The sequence below is a fragment of the Drosophila arizonae genome, chromosome 4, assembly GCF_054131065.1.
Source record: "Drosophila arizonae isolate 15081-1271.41 chromosome 4, UAZ_ARI_1.0, whole genome shotgun sequence".
Classification (NCBI taxonomy): Eukaryota; Metazoa; Arthropoda; class Insecta; order Diptera; family Drosophilidae; genus Drosophila; species Drosophila arizonae.
The window spans coordinates 1,146,050-1,168,070 of NC_142924.1; the positions used below are offsets into that span (position 1 = coordinate 1,146,050).

The 22,021-nt window shown below is 40.6% G+C and overlaps 1 protein-coding gene across 3 annotated transcripts in view; it reads left to right on the forward strand.

Annotated features, from left to right (window-relative positions):
* The window catches only part of p130CAS (Serine_rich_CAS and FAT-like_CAS_C domain-containing protein p130CAS), a 41,220-nt gene that overhangs the window by 12,443 nt on the left and 6,756 nt on the right, over window positions 1-22,021 (forward strand). For 2 of the 3 annotated variants that reach the window (XM_018008562.2, XM_089466450.1), the window contains exons 2-3: window positions 16,732-16,875; window positions 19,474-19,749. In XM_018008562.2, coding sequence (XP_017864051.1) covers window positions 16,732-16,875; window positions 19,474-19,749 — 420 coding nt within the window. Of the gene's footprint in view, window positions 1-4,247; window positions 4,970-16,731; window positions 16,876-19,473; window positions 19,750-22,021 lie in introns of those variants that run through there. The other variant, XM_018008563.2, reaches the window with a different exon arrangement.

The following is a 22,021-nucleotide window of genomic DNA, read 5'->3' on the forward strand; positions in this document are numbered from 1 at the left end:
TGGGAGTTTTTTTAAAGTCTTTTAGGTGTTCCAGCTATCTCATATACATGCTTTATATCGTGTCTTTAGAAGTTTCCCCTATATGAATCAATAGACTTCAGATCTTCAATACGTTCTAGCATATTTCAAGTAAATTATCTATATCGCCTCTATAACATTTTTGCTTCCTCTATATGAAGCAATAAATTGAGCCGGAATTCTCATTTAGCTACGGCAAATTTCGATTCAATTGGCTCTATTGCATCTTTAGAAGTTTTCTTCGAGTTGGCTCGGCGCACATGCTCTGCATTATTCATGACGGGCTAAATCAACACATCAGAAACAAAAATGTTTGTGTTAATTAGCTGCTATTTTCATATCTGGTCTATTCATTTGGGGGGCTTGTGGGGCCAATGCGTGCTCCATAAAATGTGCAGAACGTGCCGCATACGCAAAACAATGCAAATTCAGAGCTACAACAGCAACAACAACGTCAACAATGGTATTCACTTAACTTGAGCCAAGTTGGGCCAATGAAAGCAATCGCATCCGAAAAGTAGCCAGCCGAACATCAAGAGTCGAATGTCGAATGAACAAAGCGCAGTGAACAGAGATTGGAAATGAGGCGAGCGGTCCGAAAAAAGAGAAGAGAACAAAATGCATTTTGTAGTTCCCAGAATCTATTAACCCAGCCGGCAAGTGGCGTTTTGTTGGCGAGCTTGAGAGTGAGGGAGAGTGGGAGAGAGAGAGACAAAGTTAGACCCGTGCCAGTCCAATTAGAGAAACAGGCAAACGCCTGGCTGCACTTCATCAGCGGCGCGTGATAAGCAGCAGCAGCAGCAGCAGCAGCAGTTGCAATCAGTAAAAGTGATGTGGCAATAGTCGAAAAAGCAAGAAAACAAAACAAAGTTGGGGTATTTCATGTTGTGCCATAAATTCATCAATTATCAGGGGACTGCCACAGCCCCACTCCTCGCGCATCCCTTTTGCCACTTGTGGCCGTAAAACAATAGAGATGCGACTGACGTGCCCGAAACGGGGCTTTGGAAAGTCGAAAAGTCGTAAGGATCGTCTGGCAGTCGGCGCAGCTGTGGGCGCAATTAAGATGGGCATCGTAATGAAAGTCAACCTCGACTGATGGCCTTTCGGCTGATGCCCGCTCGCCGGATAAGGAGTGGAGCGCACCAAGCGGCTTGACACTCCTCGATTGAATGCACTCAGTGCCTGAGGGAATTACGTTATGTTGAATTGCCCTGGTTTTCATATGAAGCAGCGATATCTAAGTGCAACAGGAAATACTCGTTTTATTATGACCCAGCTAACAGGTAACACAGTTAACAAGAGGGTCTTCCAATCGTACTGATTGATTGATTGATCAACAATGGCTAGGCGTAAGGCGTAAGAGCAACTAGATCTATATGTTTATCTATAAGCTGAATGATTGATTGACATACTGATTAATAATCACTAAGAGTTACAAGATTTTATAAATAATCAATGAGAGAGATGGCTCAACCCTCTTCTCTTTGAATATCCAAGAATTGCTAGCCAAACTTCTTTCTATTTCATTATCATCCGAGGGCAGTCAAATAAGAGAAAATGAAATTCTAAGTGAAATGGAATGGAGTTGGTTAGTGTGCGCTAGAATAATAATATAGCTACAGATGCCATTCATCGCTCTCTATAGACATTGTTAGACGCAGCCCTAGGGAGAGTGCGACTATAGAGTCTACTTCGCTTGGGGTTCCATTGAAGCCGAGGGTTGGACGAGCCCAAATGGGCCATAAAAACGTATTCCACAGCGAATGGTCATACAAATGACTCAATTAGGAGGAACAAATGCCAAACACTGATTGCGATATTGAGAAATGGGCATATTTGGGGAAGATGTGATTGGGGGAAGCTGCTAAAATTTGTTTTGCAATCTAATTTGTTGCTGCTTTTCATGACTGCGACAGGCAGGTGCCAGAATGAGAATGAATGTTTTAGATAAAAGATATGACGCCTACAAATTGTGTAAATTGTGTAAGCAATGGAATGTCAAAAAGATGTTTATATATTTTTTGAGGCGAATGCAGAGCACACAGAGGCAGCGACAGGTAAAGAGATTGAGAGTGGGAGAGGGAAAGAGAGGGAGAGTGAGGGGCAGAGCTGGGCATATTTATGAAGCGTGATGCGTGGTCGCATTATCATATATTATTTATTCAGCTTCCAAATTGCAAACAACAAAACATTTTCAGCTTGTTATGAGGTGTTGCAGAGACGTCTAGAGAGTGAGAGAGGGAGAGACCTGAATGAAGCTGTCTCATTTACATATTTAAAATGCCCAAAATTGTGGCAAATCATAAATACATGTAGCGTGGGTGGCTGACTGGCTTTAAGAGTGCGAATGAAACTCTGACAAGGCAATTAGAGTTTCAGCCAGTGGTCAGCTGGCGCTCTTTGCCACCCTCAAGCGACTCATAACTACGCTTGACCCTTCTCTAGCAACAATTTTGTCGACTAATTCCCTGGAATGCGGGCGGGTGGGCAGGCATTTAATTGTTATTTGAAATCGGCATGGAAATGAAAAGCAAATGACATGGAAAAGTGTGCAGGGATACAGCCAGAGGCTGAGCGTGACTGGGACAAAAGGACGGCATGCTGTTATTGTTGCCGAAACAGACAATGTCAGAAATGTTAATGGCCTTAAAGCAGGATAATGCGCATACCAGAGACGAGAGGAGAGAGAGAGAGAGATAGTGAGAGAGAGATAGCGAGTGTCCAATTTGAGCTGTCTGAAATACCTGGTTGCCCACGCAACGGAAATGAATTGGTTAACAAACAAGTTAACGATTGCGATAAGAACTTGACCTGGCCAATAAAGTTAATTGATTGAAAGCCAGATCAACGGCTGCTTCAAATCAAATGAAATGAAATTCAATCAAACTCAAGCTGAAAGCGGCCATAAAAACTCAACGAGTGTCAAGCGCTGCGGGTCTGCTTGAAGCGATCCTAACTCCCAATGCAGCTCAAATCAACTCAACTCAACTCAACTCAGTCGACTGCAGTCAACTCACTTTGGGTGTCAGCTTGAGTGACGTGGGCGTGGCACTTGGCATGCAAATCATGTCAAATGTCACTTTCAACTTCACAGTTGCAACTGCAGCGCAGCAGCTGCAGCCGCACCTCAGTGCGCGCTTCTCAATCTGGTTCTGCGTTGCATCGCTTTTCTGAATGGATATGGGAATGGGAATGGGACTGGAAACATAGAACACAGCTCGTGAAACGAGTTGCCCGACGACCTGACCTTCAGCAGAGAGTGAGCTTACCCTTTGGTAATCGTATGCACAGCTCGCTCGCCTGCGTGGTATCGCCGCCCTCGGCACGGGGGGATGCGGGAGAGTGGGCAGAGTTCTCCCAGTACCATTGTTTCTGACTGTGGCAGGGCTCTGGTGCAGGCGACAAAACTTCACGCCCCCGGCTACACGAGGAGAGCAGGCGACGAAATACACGAATTGAATTGTTCCAGTCGATTTGTTTGGACAGCTGCAGGCGCTACTGCGGCCCTCTGTCCCATGCCTCGTTTCTTTTGGGTATCATCTTTTGCTCATAAACTGTCTGCATTCGATATGGCGAACATAATAAAAGATAATATAATATGAAGCGTATTCACTTACAATAGATAGCGGAGTGAAATTTAATGGGTTCGTTTCTCAAATAACCAACCAAAAATATTTGACTTGGGGCACTGAACTGATAGAAGCGGTTTGAAGTTACTCCCCAATAGAAATAGAGAGATGTAGACGTTGCTAGAGTTACCTAAAATTCCACTTAATTGCTCCAATTTGATCGAACAATAGGGTATTCAACTATGCGAAAATGGAGAAAGAAATGCATGCCAGCTGTGCGAATTGAAAATAGTAGTAGGTGGCTACTACCTTTTACCCTGCTGTAAAATAGTACTGAAGAGTACGAACAAAAACGAATTGGCTTCGCATGCAATCGGCCTGCGTGAGCAACACACGCACAAACAAGCCGAGCGCTTGCCGAAGTTGTGCTGCTTAAACGGTTTAAGTGAGCGAGAGAGCAGCCAGAGAGAGTACACCAAGTAGGTATATGCGCTTACTGTATACTCTTGCTTGTTATTGCTGTGCGTTGGCTGCTGCTGCAGTTCGAAGAGAGACAGACGTTTGCTTTAGCAGCAAACCGCTTGAGCAAGTCTATGTGTTGAGTGTGAGAGCATTCAGACAACAAGATTGGTGGTAAACGGCAACCGGCCGAACGCATGTTGAACCGCTATTCAGTGTATTTTGTTGCCTGCTGCCGAGCGGAACGTGTTGAGCGCTTTATGCAGAGTTGGATTTCGTCTTTTCGTTCGTTTTCGCTGTGAAGCTCGGTTTTCTTGCGGGCGATTAGAAACGCTAGCGAGTCGCGACAATAAGAAAGCAGCGATAAAAATCGCTAAACATCGGCAAAAATAATTCGGTGTTTTTGTTGTTATTGTTGATGTTGCCGTTGTAGCTGTGGCATCTTTTGTTTAAAAAGCTACGCGAATTGATTTTTATTAGCGATTCGTTCGGCGCATTTCGTGTGGCCCCCGTGCAAAACTTGAATTTTAAAGCTGATTCCGCGAAAAACAAAAAGAAGAAAAAACTCAAAGTCAAAACAAAAAGCTAAGCCCCCATTCCAAAAAAAAAAGTCAAATTCATATGCTGATGCGAGCATTGTGCTGATATATAGATACAAGATATAAGATACAAGTGAAGTGCACAAGAGTTGAGATACTTGAACTATATTGTCCTGGATTAAATATACATTAGAGTATCTCTACTAATTGAATCATGAAGGAAAGCTGCAATTGATTCATCCGTCTCAATTTACGATCCCATACAAAATGCTGGACAAACAAAGCACCATCTCGATGTCTGGCTCCTGCTGCAGCTCGAATGCAACCAATGCGGACCTGGACTACGATGTGCCCGTCTCACGGCGCATTCACATTAAATCGGTTAGTAGCCATAGCTCATAAACTATCTGACTTTATGTCCGCCAATCTATCCATGCGATGCGATGCGATGCACAGGCGCCGATAAAGCCATTGACAACTCATTACCAGCCAAAAGCTGTCTAGGATCGGTCATGCCAATAGACGTATAGACATAGCCATAGCCATAGCTATAGACGTAGCCATTGCCATTTCCATTCCCATTCCCATTTGTATCGTGGTTTCATCTTCTGCTGCTTCTTCTTCTTCTTCTTCATGCTGCTGTTGTGACAGCCGTGTTAAACGGCGTTTCGTCTTTGCGCCCAGGAAATTGTAACGGATCTGCTTGGCTATCTCTCAAAAAGAAAAAGAGGAAAACACTTGAATTGGACGCGTTTTTAGCCAGGCAGCTGCCACTTGCCGCTTGCCACTTGCCACATGTGGCACTAGTTGGCAGAGTTTCCGCAATTTTGCATTGGTTATCACCTTCGCCTAAGCGTTTGATGTGCCAGTTATATTTATTGCCCAAGTGCGATATCTCAGCTTCGTGCGATTGCTCTAAACAGCTGCTCAGGCCTTTTTGCAGTTCATCAACAAAAAATAGATACGAAAGAACAAGAAGAAGAAGAAGAAGAAGAAGAAAACAATAACACTTCAAAACAATGAGTTCATCAGTGGTCCGATGTGTGATTCCCTGTTATCAGGCAGGCCTTTGGCAGTCATTAGATAAGATTTCTAAAGAATTTTAGAAAGCTGCTAAATATGGTCGACAGAAGTGCAGGAAAAGTGGTCTTAAGTAATAATGAAAACATACAGATTGATAAGAATTATTTATATGATTGAAGCAAAAAAGAGGGAGTAAAAAACGCACAAAAAGTTGCTTTGAAAAATGTTGAAATTAAAGAGAATTATAGAACTTATTCCATTAAAAACTTTTCCTTCATATTTTCTGCAATTCTTATTCTTATTTCTTAACTCCCCTTTTGTATGACTGATTTATTATGGCTTCATTTAGTCAAACGTTGATTGCTTAATTAGCTTCTTGATTAGTTGATAATGTTGATTCAATTGTTATTTGGGGATATAAATTCCTTTGAAGCAACCCTCGCGATTTGGCTGGCATTAACCTTGAAGCTAGAGCAATCGTTTATCGTTGTTAACAAACAACTGGAGCTGTTAAACAAATTTGGACTGTTTGCACAAGTTGACTGCTAAAATGAAAATAAATTAGTTTGCACCCGAGCACGAGCTAGCCAGGTGAGTGGGAGAGAGAGAGAGAGAGAGAGAGAGAGAGAGAGAGAGAGAGAGAGAGAGCGAAAGAAAGAGCGAAAGAAAGAGCTAAGAGCAAGTGCATTCCCAATGGCTCAACAACTAATTTGATGGGACTTGCTCTAGGCAAACACTCGCTGACATTAAGTACGCCATAATTAAAGGGTATTCAATGCAGGTGCATCCATCATTCCTGGCACACGTGAGATTAAAACGAATGTGCTCCAAATGCCAGTCTGCTGAGCAAAAGCCGGTTATAGATCGAGGCGTGGCATGAGCTTAGATTTCGAAATGCAAACAGCGGAAAACATTGAAGATGACCAGCAGGAGACGAGGCCTGGCGAGACGAGGCAGCGGCTCTATTAGCATGCCCTTGACTGTGCGCAATTAATGAAGAACTGGACTGAAAGTTCGCTTTGATCGCCCAGTCGCACAGCTGCCCGGCTGGCTGTCTGCAATTAAAGCGCAAATCAGTTATTAATAGAAGTTGTTTCTCGTTCTTTGATTGCCATTGATTGAAAAGGGGCAGAGCTATAAATAAACCAGACAGATGCATGCGTCCTGCCGCCAGGACCACGCACGTTGCGGCTGGGACGACCCTGGCTCAGGCAGCGACAGTCGCCTCTTATCGGTCTCCGGTTGAAGAGCAACGTTTAGGCATGACTCTGATAAGTCTAGACCTTGATTAACTTATCGCCAACACACACACACACACACACATACACACACGTTTTATGAAATCTAATCATTGCCTAAAAGTATGTATGTCTCCTCCAATATTAATTACGAGCGAGTCTGCCTCGAGTCGAAAGTCCTATCGATATTTATACCTCCTGTGGGACTGGCTGTCCTTCAGCTTACCCCAGTTTGATTAAGTGGCGTCCCATGGTTTCTCTCCCTCTCCCTCTCCCTCTCACACTCGCACCCATGCTCTTTGGTTATTGGGCACTTATTTTTTAGTGCCAAGTGCCTGAAAATTGATTAGAATTAATGTGCGGCGCGTTTTCAATTTGGAAAATTAAGAAAAACCACAAAAAGAAAACTAAAAGAAATAGAAGAGAAAGAAATCGAACCCTGTCGCACGCTCGCAATTGAAATTGATTGAACGCGCCGCGCTGAAAGCTGTGTCATGCCTAGAGCTATAAAGTTATTGATCTATAAATATATATATACTGATATATACACATATGTACATATATTGATATATATGTGGTTTGCCAGTTGTTAAGGCAATTCACACGCTACACTGCGATTTGTTTTGTCGCTATCATGTGAGACTCGGCTATTAAATCATTCTTTCAGCGCTCCCTCTCATTAAGCCCGCAATTGTCGAGCGAGAAAACAGTTAGCAAGTGTGCCGCAGTTGAAAGTAGTAGACTGGCAGATACTCTGCTCTTGATGGGACCTCTCTCGTGATGGATAACAATAGTTAGACTCATAAGATCCTGATATAGATACACAGATATAGCAACTTAACTTCCTCTTCCCGTCACAAGCATAGTCCAAACCATCCATTGCAGCTATTTGAACTATTTGTAGGGTATTTGAATAAGTCTTGAAAACACGTCTATGCATTAATAATTGCCATAGTTAAAGTTCGTGTAAATTAACGTTAAGTGAACTTTTATGATTGTATAATAGTAAGTGGATCAAAGCGAGAAAATGTTGCAATATCTCGGATTGCAGTTGATTGCATTGCGAATAGCTATAATACAAGCAGATAAGCGTCAAGAAGTCAAGAGTGCTTAGTTTGTGTCAGACTCGTTTAAGTTATGTTTAAGATCGTTGACTTGGCGAACTCAGTCAAATAGCTCTCTATAGAGAGCTGGAGTCTTAGCACATAGGTCTTGCTCTACTAAATTTAATACTCAACTCGTTCGGCATATCAAACGACTGAAGGCGCCCAGTGAAAGTCATTTTAATGGCTCTATAAACTGTTGCAATTACTTTTACTGAAATATTACATTTGGCAACACTGGCAAAGTTTATGTTATGCAGCACTGGACAAAGTTCAAAGCATTTGCAGCTATCGAAATGTCTTTTCATTTGCTGCGTGTATCAAATCAATTTAACTGCGAATGCTCACTGAGAAATTTGCAGCTGAGGTGCGATAATGAGGCAAATGCCTGCATATATATACATAACACATCGATACAAACACCTGTTGACTTGACTTGGCCTTTGGCAGACTTTCCCGTCGCCGTCGTCGCTTTGGCAGAGACAAATGCGCCCGCTGATAAGACGTTTGTGATAAGTTGCGGGCCAGACACTGCACAGCATGGGCTTGGCCCCCTTATGAACATTTTACACGTTTTGCTGCATGTTAACATTGCCAACAACAACAACAACAACAGCAACACCAATAGCAACTACAACTAACTACACACAACAACAGATTTGAAGCACGCAAACTTTAGTTGTTTGTCTATGTCTTTGGCTTATCAGCGACTTAAGCGCGTTTGGCGCCCTGAACCCTATGAGCGTATATCGTTTTTGTTGCAGTGTATGTTGGGATGCTTGCTGTGTGTGTAAGCAGAAGCAGTTGGTCTCGGTATCTCCTAGTCGTATACTTCCCATTAGAGCTGTCTTAACTTGCTTTGCATCTGTGCTTTATCTAAGTTGTTGTTGTTGTTGCTGTTGTTGCATGCGTGCGGCATTTGTGATCAACTGGTTTTGACATACATCATGTCACGTTCAGGATAACATGAACAGACTCAATAGCAGCAGCAGCAACAGCAGCAACAGTCGCTGACTCAGCTGTTAAATGTAAATGTAAATTGTATGTAAAGCATTTGTACACAATGTCCGTCATACTAATTAGCCAACACCTACAGTTGCCACGCCCCATCAGTCATAGAGTCGACATTGAGTTTGTGAAAAAAAGGGCATACGTATGTATGTACATATGTATATACCTCTATATACTCATATTTCTTACGTAACTTTGCATTGCAAGCTCAGACAATAAACACATTGATATATTTTTGTAACAATTGCAAATTGGCAAGGCAGTTGCCAAGCGCGCGATAAGGTGCACCACTTTTTTTGTTATGGCCCGCACCGGAAGTGTGCTACGGCATGACAAACTGACGAAATGACAGAATGGCAAAACGCCAATGCTGCTGAGAGATAGTTAACAATTCAGTTTCGAGGCAGTTTGCAATTTGCACGCCCTCGGGCCACCTTGATGGGCGGCCATTCTCATTAAAGCGGCATCGGCTACTACACTGCCCAACAAAGCACGCAGACGCAGTGAGGCTTTGAGTCAGAGCTGTTCTTCAGCCTTGCCACTGGACTCGGGTAGGTTCATAATTATGGCCACAGACAACTGACAGTTGGGCTGTTAAGAGGCGCATCTGCTGTTTACAGCATACTAAATTGCTCAAGTACACTGAGAGAAAGAGAGGACGTAAATGAATGAGAGATGGGAATTTTATATAGGATTCAGTTCTAAGAGATTTAAGAATGGACACAACTAAAATAAATATATTTCTTCAAGTGTATTCAGCTGTAAAGAGACAGATGGAGTGAGAGAGAGAGATATATATATATAGAGAGAGAGAGAGGGAGAGAAGCTTAGAGTAATACATCCACAACATACCATAGTCAATTGTTAGCCTCTTCTATTTACACACAACTTCATGTCTGGCTAGACTAAGCCCTGCTTAAGCGACCCTTTTGCGTGGGTCTACGAGCGTAAGCTTTGGGTACAAGCCATTAGTAATCCATCACAAAACCTCTACCGAACGAGAAGTTGCTCTCATCGAGCCGGTTCAAGGTGCCAGCGATCTTCAGTGCACAGAGACACGAAAAAACTGGTTGGCAACGCTTCGAATCGGTGCCCAAAGCATGAGTCACAGACACATCCGGGGTATTCCACTCATGACGTAGCTAGACAGCGAAAGACTTGCTTAAGATTGGAATTGGAATTTGAGCAACAGTTAAAAGATAACACGGCAAATCGAAAGATACAGTTAAGCCCCATCTGCGACCTCTTCTCTTAATGTATTCAAATGGTTTCTTGAGATGGCTTTTTAATTTCCATGCTCTTCATACCCTAAAGCAATTGGGGTATATCAATGTATGCAGAAGGTGAGGCTGAATGTTTATAATATCAGATTCGTAAGCAGGTGAAGTAGTTAAGACAATCTAAATCTATTCGTATATACAAAAAAAAATCCAAAAATTTTAAATATATATCCACTTGCACCATTTCATCTAAAATTAGAGTTGAGGTATATCATGCTCAGGCACTGCCATCGTCTTGCTTTCTTCGTCTGGCATTCGCTTTGGGGCACTTTGCAACACTAAAATGGTTTGATATTTTTTGACTGCGACATTTATGATTCCCTTGTTGATTATGTTCTTCTTTTATTGTTGTTGTTTAATGCTTGCTCATGTTTTCTTTATCAAATGATTGATCTTTCGTTTATTGGCTTTCAAAAAGTTTTATGACGGTTCTGTTTTTAGCTAAAACTCGGAATGCAATAGACTCCCTAAAAAATAAAAAATAAAAAAAAAAATTTTTACGCTTTTAAATTGAGTTTTTTGCAGTTGATTCATGAGCGGAAAAAACGAAGTTATGTTTCTTACTTCAAGTTGTTTTTGCTGTTGGGGAAGTAATTTAGCAACGCTTTGAGTATTTCACTTGAAATTTTGTATTTATTATTTATTTTATTTGCGAAGGTCAACAATACTTTTGTGAAACCGTTTATTTGTTCTAAAAAATAGCAACAAACAGTTAATTTGCAATGGGGGATTATCGTCGCTATTGTGACTCACTTTCGTGCGAATGCCAACATATTAGCAATAAAATTATAATAATAAAAATAAAAATAATTTAAATATACGAGCTGCCCTTAAAATAGTTAATCAGGAAATTTCATTGGAAATTCATTCGTGTGGGCCTTTTAGATAATAATTCATAATTCATAAGAATTGACTGAGCAATGCAAGCTAGTTAAACGCTCTATCTAAGCTAAGCTAAGTCTATAATTAAGTGGAAATGGAGTCTGAGCGAAGCTGATCAATTGAGGTATTAAGAGCAGGCAGGCTCAGAAGTAAGTTTTAGCTTAGTTCATCCATCATTGATCGTCAATCAGTCTATTAGCTAAGTAGACGATCAGTCAGTTCGTCGGACTTCAATGCAAGGGTAAGCCGAGGGGCAGCCAGTGGAGGTTTCATTTAGTTTATAGTTCAATCAGCCAATCAGTAAGTTGGTAAGTCAGTCAGTTTGTAATTCAATCAATGGGGATACTTTTCCCAACTTCCAGTCATTCAATCAATCAGAGAGTAAAGCTTCGTTTCTATCAATATTTATTAATAATTTCTAATTATAATTCTAATTATATTTGTTTTGCCACTTTCTTCACTTACTCTTATTTGAATACAATATTTTTCTCAGTGTAGCTTTTGTCAGTTGTCGATTTTCTGCAGAGCTACGGAGCAACTAAGCCAAGAATTTATTTGAGTAAATCAAAGATTTTTGTAGATTAATTCAATTGAGCGCGTTGCTTGGGGGTCAACAATGCGGCTACATTCCTGAAGCTTGGCCTGTGCCACGCCCCCTCCCCCTCCCGCTCTCAGTCGCCTTATGGATTACGCGCGAGTCACATCCATTAAAGTTGATTTACAGTTAAATGGTTCAACAGACACTTGCAGTTATTTCATTGCTCATTGTTCATTGAGGCTGACATGTGGCCAGAGGCGGCGGGCGGTCGACTGCAGACGGGTAGACGTCATGGGCGTGGCATATCGGAAACAGCGAGTATCTGTTGCACTTTCATTGACGACGACGACGCAGCGAGGCATTCAATGTGCATCTTTGACGATTGTGGGAGTTGATTTCGAGCAGTTGTCAACGCATTTTAACATCAACTTTAACAGTTGGCTAAACTCGGCTGTGTGTGTGTCTGTGTGCTTGCGAGTGTGTGGAACGTGTTTTGCCTGAGTTGGCCTGCTTTCAAGTCTTTTATTGTCACATTTTTTGCACACGACTTGACGAAATGTGCCGAAAAGGCTATAGCTGTCAAGACGCAAAACATTTTGTTTATTTTTGCACTCAACAACAACAACTACAACAACAGCAACTACAACAACAACAGCAGCAGCAACAATAAAACCAGCTCAACGCAACATATGGCGTTTTTTTATATTCCGCCGACAAGTGGACTGAGAAAATGAACAAAAGTCTATATAAATATATACCTAGTTACATATACATACATATATGTTTTAATATAACTTAAATATTTGCTGTACTCCCATTTGCAGTTATATTTCAAAAGATATTTACAATTTTTAATAATCTCATGGAGGGTATAATATAACACACATAGAGGATGCCTCTCCCTTAGGTTACAGTCGAGTCGCTTATATAACTGATGCATCCATTTGGGAACTAAGTCGTTTTATTACAAAAATCTATCACACCTTTTCGTACTCTTCTGTCTAATCTAAAGTAATATAATAGCTTATTCTTATTCTTCTCTTCTTAAGATATCCTATTCCTAAGACTTCCCTGTGCTATATTTCCTATCTTTAAAATTGTGAATTGGAAAAATAATATCTCCTCAATATCAGTTTAGCTTTTAAGGGTATATTATGCTTCGCCTAAAATTTCGTTTATGTTTTTCGCTCTCGAGGTGCTTCACACAGACCTTAAGCAGGTTAAGCTCCCGAGGTTTACTTAATCAGACCTTACACTTAGTCAATGCCAATGTCCAAAGGTTGACACAAACCCAAAAAACACCAAGAAGAAAAAACCTAAAAATGACGCAGAAAATAAACAGAAAATTGATTTCTGCTAATTAAGCTAAATGTTTTAAGAAAGCAAAATAGTGATAACTATATATGCACATATATAGGTATAAATGTATATAGGTATAAATGTATATATATGCCCTATAAAGAACTCCTGCGAAATTGCTTTAATTAAAAGCAGAGGTAAAGAAAAACACAAAACTTTATCAGTCACGCAACGACCAAAAACCTTTAAAATAAATATATATAGATGTGACTATATATTACACATATATATATATATACTATATGGATTATCAGTTTTTAGGGGTTATCACTAGCTTATATAGACTTCAGTATTTACTATATGTATTTTTATTTATGTATGTATTTTTATACCAGCTCACTAAGCAAAAAGAGTATATTGGTTTTATGCAATGTCATTCTTCATAGAGACCTGATATAACTCTGAATTTATATAGGCATTGAGCTATATTTTCGAAAGTTTTAAATCTACAGATATTGACGCGAACAAGTATTATGCAGTCAGTGGCGCCCGACCATAATATTTGTATTCGTTTTTGGCATTTGCTTCGACTTAATGCGGTTAATGGGCTCCTCTCAAGTCAAAGATTGTCATTGTTGAGGACTCAACTTGAGGCTCATCAAAAGCTGAGTAAATTTTGGCAAAGTTGTTGCCATTTATTCCCCTCTTTTTTTTTTATTATTTTTTCTGTCTTTTCTTTACAAACATTTTTTTGTTGCGAATTTTAAGTGCTCATTAAGACGCTGTCGCCGGCGGCTTCTGTTTGATTTATTTGCTTGATCTTTCGATTTTGTCTATGTGAATTTAGTTATTTATGGTTGTGCGGCAATTCAGCTAGCTAAGGTCATGCTCTGTAGGGGAGTGTAAAGACAGAAAAGAGTAACAGATCGAAAGCTTTATAAAATGTGCCGGACTTTCTACAAAGGCCTCCCGCCCCAAAATGAAATAGACGGCCTCTGTCTTTATGGCCCACATGGTGAATAGCCTTTGAAGCCAGCCAAGCTCTATAAATGTACTCCACTAGGTATATATGTATGTATGTATATAAAGATCTTTATTGTTTGGCTTTGTTGTCTTTTGGCTCAAAGCAGAAAAAATAAATCTGCGTACAAGAGAGTTATGTGGAACTGCTACTTTGTCTTAAAACTCTTATGCTTATTATAGTTGTTGTTGTTGTTGCTGTGGTCATATACGTGCCGTTTTCAAAACAATAAATCGGCAGAGCTCTTTCACTTTGAAGGAAAAACACACACACCAAATGGCCCAAAGGCTGAAATTACGGTTTTATACACATATTGGCAGATTTATAGCAGCATTTTGCATGCATAATTTGAAATTGTATGCAATTTATAAGACTTTCAAAATATACATACATATGTATGTACATATAATCGAAAAAGCTCTTATACAACATTTGGGTTGACATTTCTCCAAGCTTTCCAGTTCCTCTGAACGGCTTAGCGCACATCTAGTTCCAATTTTGTGGTTCCATTGTGGAACGCGCTAAACAAACCAATTAAAGTCGCTGCGCACAAACAAAAGTATATCGATATTTGATTTTTGTTTGCCTAAGCCACATACCAAACGCCCAACTATAAATATTTGCCCATACAATTAGCGCTGTGTTAAAACAACCATTCGAAGAAGAAAGCAAAGCAAACTGCAGGAAAGAAGCAGACGAAATGGGAGCCCGCAGCCCTGGCAGCTGCTAGAGATGCGCCATCTCGCTCGCACGCACTTATCAAAATTCATCGATTACGTTTGTCGCAGGCAAATTAACAAATACATATTTCTTGAGCTCGCTGCTTTTGTGTTGTTGTTGGCTGTTGTTGTTGTTGTTGTTGTTTTGGTTAGTGTTTGCGGCTTGACTGTTTGAACAACGGGATGCTCAAGTGCTAGTTGGTCTGCCCTGTGCTTCACGCACATGAACTTCAAGTGAGCTCATTTTCTTTCTTTTTGACATTTCGAACGGTTTCAGCTTTCCAAATTGAAAAGTAGAATATACAAAATGCGCATTGCCCTAGCCCAAGTAGTTGTTGTTGAAACGGGTTCCGCGCACTCACACCGAAACCCGAGTTGAAAGTTCAACGGCGATTCATCGCGCGATATTGTAATCGCTGGCGTTTTGTATACGTTCCTGTCTGTGTGCTTGTGTGTGTGTATGAGTGTGTGTGTTTCTATGCGATATCCGCAGCTCATATTAAATGAGCCAGGAGCCGAGGGTTAAATGAAGCGAATGAGGGGGACAGAAAAGCGACGATATAAGAGAGCAAGAGCTGAAGAGAGCGGGCGGGAGCGGGAGCCAGCGGGGGCAACAAGTTGTACTAGTGCAGTTAACGGCAACGGTTTGTCGGCTTTGGTTTGTTCGTTTTGGATTTTTGTTCGATGCGGTGGCGAAATTAAAAGCAGCACGCTTAACCCGCCGACCGACACACACACACACATACACATAGATAGATATCAGCTCATTCATTGAGGAAACCTTTGCCCAAACACACACACACACATAGGTACAATGCACAGTCGTGCGCATTGCTTTAGAGGCGTTTTTTATAGAAATTTATAAAGGCAACATTTAAGTGCGTTTGGCTGGAATGCAACTGCTTAACAATGGAGCAAACGCTTAACCGTTATTAAGCGTGTCTATGGCGACAGCAGAGAGCACAGCAATGGGCGCACTGCACTGAGAGAAAAGTGTAGTCAATTGTGTTTAAATTGCTCCTTGAAGCTAAGAACTATATTTTAGAGGTATATAATATTAGAGTATATATGTATGTATATATGTTAAGCATAAATGTGTATATAGAATCATTTTTAAAAGCAATTATAGTACTAATATATGTTGTATTATATTATAATATTTTTTTCTGAGTGTGTGAATCAATCAATCATTAGAACAAATGTCCATTCACACTTCTAACTTTCTCTACAACTTTCAATCTAGTCCAACTGTTCTATATTACTTTAAGCGTTCATAAGTTTTCTTCTAGTGTAACCAATCATTAGAACGAATTTCCGCGCATATCTAATAACATACATTAGTCATAATCATAGCCGATCTCTGACCATATCTGAAGTGTTAAGAAACTGAGTTACTCTAAAGTGCCGTAAGCGATTTTAGCAAATTTAATAAGGCGTGTGTTTCTGCATTGATTGCCCGAGTTGTTGGCCGTGTGTGCTCTGACCTGAAATGCCAGGTAAACTAATGAAGCGCATGGCCTGAGCTAAAACAGAGAAACTACAGCAACAACAATAACAATGGCTACAACAACAGCAACAAGAACTCGCTTTGTTTTCTGTTTTCAGTTTTGCCCGAAAATTCGTTTTGCAGTTTGTGCAATTTTTGTGTGTTTTTTTTCGGATTTATGTTTTTGAACAGAAAAAGAAACAACAAAAGAGAAATAAGAGCTAAAATATGTTACCTGTAGAAACCGCAGACGAGTTCTTATGAATGATGTTTTGGTTTAGTTTGGATTTTTGTTGGAGGCAAAAGTCAATGTCGGGGTCGGTCAGCGACTGGTCCAAGTTTCACGTCTTTGAAATTCCATTGAAATTGGGCCTGAATCTTGTTCTCGTTCTGCTCTTGCGGCTTCTTAGAAGCTGCTACCTTGCATGCAGTTCATTATGATCATTATACAAATTTCTTTATTCTGATAAGTTGCACAGCAAACTGGTCAAAACGGATTTTAATTGTTACCTTCTTCTGTTTCTTTGCTTGATTTATTTGCAGAAACTTTATGCCAAGGCCATTTACGACAATGAAGCGGATATGTCCGACGAGCTGTCCTTCAAGAAGGGCGACATCCTTACAGTCATCGAGCAGGACACCGAGGGCATCGAAGGCTGGTGGCTATGCTCGTTGCGCAACAGACAGGTGAGTTGGGTTGGGTTGAGGGAGGTTTATGGAGAGAGAACTCTAATTGTGTACATTTAGAGAAAAGTACAGTAATTAGACTTAGATATAGTTTTTGAACCTCCTAGATAGAGAGATGTGCTGCACAGCTGTAGTTGAAATCGGTCGTTTCTCGTTTTTATCAATTCCTTCAAGATTTTCTTTCAGTGCATCTCGAGATGCCCTGCTTTTCCACATCTCAAGGCAGCTGCTTTAGAATTCCAAACAGCAAACAAACTTCTTTGCTTTCAGCTTTCTGCCAGTGCAGCTACAGCTCCACCTCGAGATTCCTCTCCCCTCTTTCACTCCGAGTGCAGCTCCATTAATGTCGAAAGGGCAACGCCTTTTGCGAGTTGTCTTAGCCAACGTATTTGCTTGGGCTTGGCTTTGCTTCTCTTCTCTTCAGTTTCTTTTGCCCTGCTAATTGCCAAAAAAGGCAGCCATGCCACGCCCATTTGTGCTTGGCATCCATAATTAAACAATTGAGCGCATTCCGCCTGGGCCAGAACTCAGCTTGCACGGCTTTTTGGTCGTAAAAAGTCAGTCCAAATTTGCATTTATAATTTAATTTTGAAAATGTTTCAATGCTACACATAGAGTTCCATGATTTCCCTGCCCATTTTCATGATGCATCAGCATCCCCATCAGCAGCAGCAGTAGCAGCAGCATCATCTCCGGGCACGTGTCAGACACCCGCCTCGTTGCATGCGGGATATAAATTTACAGCTCTGCCACTTTAATTGTGTCCGCAGCTGTAATAATAATCCCCATAATGCCCCGGCGAGCGATTACCACACTGTGCAACATAATTTGGACATGCTCCAGGTCCAGTACATTGGGGGAGTGCAGTGTAAATAGGTCGATGTTGTTAGTTTGATCGCCTACAAAGTGGAATGAAATGTTTCACAGTTTGTTAACTTTGAAATTTGTTTGAATTGAGTTGAATGTGGAACATGTTCTGAATGGGAAATACGTTTGAAGATTGGAATTTATTAATAGTTTGATATGAACATAAAATTCTTGATGTTTATGTAAATTTTTTATGTATAATAATAGAATAATATATAAATATTTTTACATGAATTTTTAGGTATGATTAATTTCAATTTTCTCTTTCTCTTTGGATTTGTTGGGTTTTGTTAACCCAATTGTATTTGGTCTATAATCTATAATTTATATTCTAATAGAATTTTCTTAGACATCTTATAGCTGTACTTTAAATCGAATTTATTTTGAAGATTTGCTTGGTTATATTGAGTTCCTTGGTTATTTGCTTAAATAAAGTATATAGGACTTTATATTGGTTATTATATATATGAAAATAATACAAAGATGCATATCCTAGATCCCACCTAAAGGCAATAGAGTTACTCCCATAACCTCTCTCAGTTTATCTCGGAACTCCCTAGTATTTCCCCCCATTATCTTTGATCTCTTAATGTTCACATGCTCACTGTGTGTTGGGTACGACCTTGAAGTATTGCTCTACGATCAATCCAAACACCAGCTAATCAAGAGAAACACTCCCATTGGCCAAATTAAAAACTGATTAAAGTCTGAAAACATTTTTGCACGTCGCTTGGAAAATTGCAGCGGCGAATAGATGTTTTTGTTGTTATTTTGTTAATTAACAACTCAATTGGGCTGTGGCTGAGCGCACAGCGCAGACAGCAGCGCTCATGAATACACTCATGAATGCACTCAAGCTGCTGTCGTCTGGTGTCAAAACACATATCAAAATGGAAATCAAAATCGCCAAACACAGGCAAAAGCTGCAAAGATACATGGCTACATAGATACATAGATACATTGGTACATAGATACACTGATAGAGCTATATAGATACTCGATGTCGGCCAATTGCTGTTAATTAAAAAGTAGCCGCACTTTTTAATGGAAACAATTAACCCAAAAAGAAACCAAGCCAATTGAGTGTCGACAACAACAAAAGTGCTTTTGTGCATAAATTTAAAAAATAAATACAAAAAATTGAAGATATTTTGAAAAAAAAAAATTGTTGCATAAATTGTTTTGGCGCGACTTTTTGTTGTCGGCGTCTAAAATTTAATTGAAATAAGCTGCAAGCACATGTTGACAAGATCTGGGAACAGTATACATATATATACATCGTATATATATATATATATATATATATATATATATATATATATATATATATATATATATATATATATCGTAAATAACTGTCAAAAGTCTCTCACAGATGTCGAGCGAAATTGACGTAAAGAATTGCGTGAAAAAGAGCTACGAGCTGATTTTTAATGCAGCCTGACAGGCAATTAAAAAATAATAATTGCAATTTATTATAGATATTTATATATTTGGCATATATCTATATTTATATCATTTTGTTGTTTGTCAAGAATGCACTCAGCTTGGGAGTTAATTAAAAGGCAATCGAAATCAATTGGACTCAATGAGAGGCAGCCATGAGGTTCGCTTGATAGGCAAGTGCACTGCGCACTGTAGCAAAGGCAGAGTGCTCTAGTGGGGAGTGCACGACTAGGAAATACCTGTACTAAACTTCTACTCAACTATTCCATCTGTTGCTCTTTACAGGGTCTGTGTCCCGGCAATCGCTTGCGCATCTTGAACTCCTACGACTCGGGCTGCTTCTCGCCCTCGCCGGCCAGTTCGCCGATTCCTTCGCTGGCGGCTAGTACAGCGACCCTAAACAGTTCCATCTGCTCGGCAGAGATCTATGAGAATGGCTCCATGCTGAATGCCAGCGCTGCGGCAGCGGACACACAATCCACCAACTCCACCACAAACTCAACCTCGTCGAGTGGCCAGGGCCGAGGCGGACGCCGATCGTGGCACGTATCACCGAATAAGGTAAGTTTCATCTCACATACTCTATGAAAGATTATTATGTCATGATATATATTAAGAATACAGAGAAAAGTCTCTGAGGTCATGGATTATATATATTCTTGAGTAGTCGAGTCGATAAAAGCGAATTCAACTGAAGTCGCATTAATTAGGAAATCATTTTATTGCTGCATGCCTTATAGGAAATATATATAGTAGTAGTATATCTAGAGTCGATTATTATATCGACTTATAGTTGATGTATAGAGAAATCAAATTATATGAATCGTATAACTTTCTTGAACCAATAATTAAATCAAAGTTCAGCATCTTGAGCCGATTATCAGTCGGAACTAACCCATATCTCAGTTAGGGTATATGCTCATTCGTACATCTTAAAATTGAATTCTCTTTTGTTTTGTATTCTTGTAATTTTTTAATTTAACGCTTCGTCTGCGCCTGCCTTGACGCTGCCCCATGAGAGTTGCCCCTTGAGGCGGCTCCTAATTGATTTGATTTCATTTTCATTTTTGTTTTCATTTTTGTTTTCGTTTTTAATTGAAATTTTTGCATTTTGCAACGTCTGGCTTATTTATTTTTGGCTACCGAACATTTCGTAGTTGTTGTTGTTGCTGCTGCTGTGTGAATTATGATCTCCGTCTGGAAAGTGAAAGAAAGTCATTTCTCGAACTACGCCGGTTTTCCATCATTATGGCCGGCCATCGTTCACTCTCTGCACGTCAATTGCGTGTCGTAATTGTGCAATTAATAAGACCCAGCTGGCGAGGAGGATGCAGAGAGCAGAGAGCAGGAGCAAGGCTGACGCACTGCATCGACAGCTTCGACAGCATCTCAGCCAGCTGGAGTGAGCTGGAGTGAGCTGCGTGTGTGCATGTCCAACGGGTTTCCGCTCCTCGAGTTTTCTTTTTGAATTCGTCTCGTAATTTGCCAATTTGTCAGCTGGACATGCGTTTTATTTGCATTGCAGTTGCTCCGCTTCCTTCGGCCGCTCTTCCATGTCGCGTCGCTCTCTATGATTTGGCCAAATCGATGGCCATAATTAAAGGAAACGAATAATTTGCACTTGGCCAGACAGCTGGGCATTAGTTGAAGAGCGGCTAGCTAATAAATGCCAGCTATAAGCAAATATAAGGCAGTAACTAAGCAAAGATTGCTTTGCTGGCAGCTTAAGTTGAAGCAATGCGAATTCCTAATACCCTAACTCAAACTCAAAGTGCAAAAATGTAGGTTTGTCTCTCAAGTTGAGTAAATATTAGGAATGAGCTGAGAATTCCTCATCTTCTTGGCTAGAGAGTCGAATGAATCTTAAGTTGAACCAGTAGTTCGTGAACTGTAGAAATTCCGTTTCGGTATCCCGTTTCATCAGTCCTTAATCTACCCTAAGCTAGCCCCAGCTATGTGCAATGTATTTTCATTTGAATGCGATATTAGATATTCGATATTCGAATACTCTTGCCTAATATATTGGTTAACAGCATTCATAGTTAAAACAAATTCATTTGGCTTTCACAGTGCTGGGCGCGATCATAGACCCATCTCACAGCTCTGACATCTATTTGACCCACTCACTCAATGGACAATTACCCAGCCATGGCAATTGTTTCGTTCGGGCCTTTCAATTTCATTTAGCGATCCGTGCCGCAGCACTCCCACACTCCTTTGCTCTATCCATTGCATAACAGCATTCATAATTGTCCATTATCATTAGCACCACATGCAACGAATTCGTTCAGCTTTGAACTTTGCCATCTGCATTTTCGATGCATACACACACATACATATATATCTGTATATATATTCATATCTGTCTATAGCTCTGTCTGCTTGGACTTTCGCTTTTCTTCGCACTTGGCGCAGCAAATCAAATAAAATAAACTCCAAATTACAGAGTCGTAAACATTTCCTCGCATTATCGGCAGCTATCAATCTTGCATTCTCTCTCTCTCTCTCTCTCTCTCTCTCTCTCTCGCTCTCTCATACTCTGGCAAATGAAACCATAAACTCAAATTCAAATAAACGCTGCGCCAGAGGAGCAAAGCCGTCCACCCCCTCTCTCCATCTCCCCCCCCCCCACCCTCTGGCATCTGCTTGAGCTTGAGCCGCCTTTTGATTTCTTGTCTGTCCGAGCGGCAACTGCAAATTGCAACCGATTCGTTGCCACCGGCTGTGGCAGATTGCGTTTGCATGGGTGAAACCTTTCCTCTGCAGAGAGGAGACCTCGACAGTTCCACACACCGCTGGCCATAAAGCTAGGCCAGGCCAGCAGAAGTGCCTC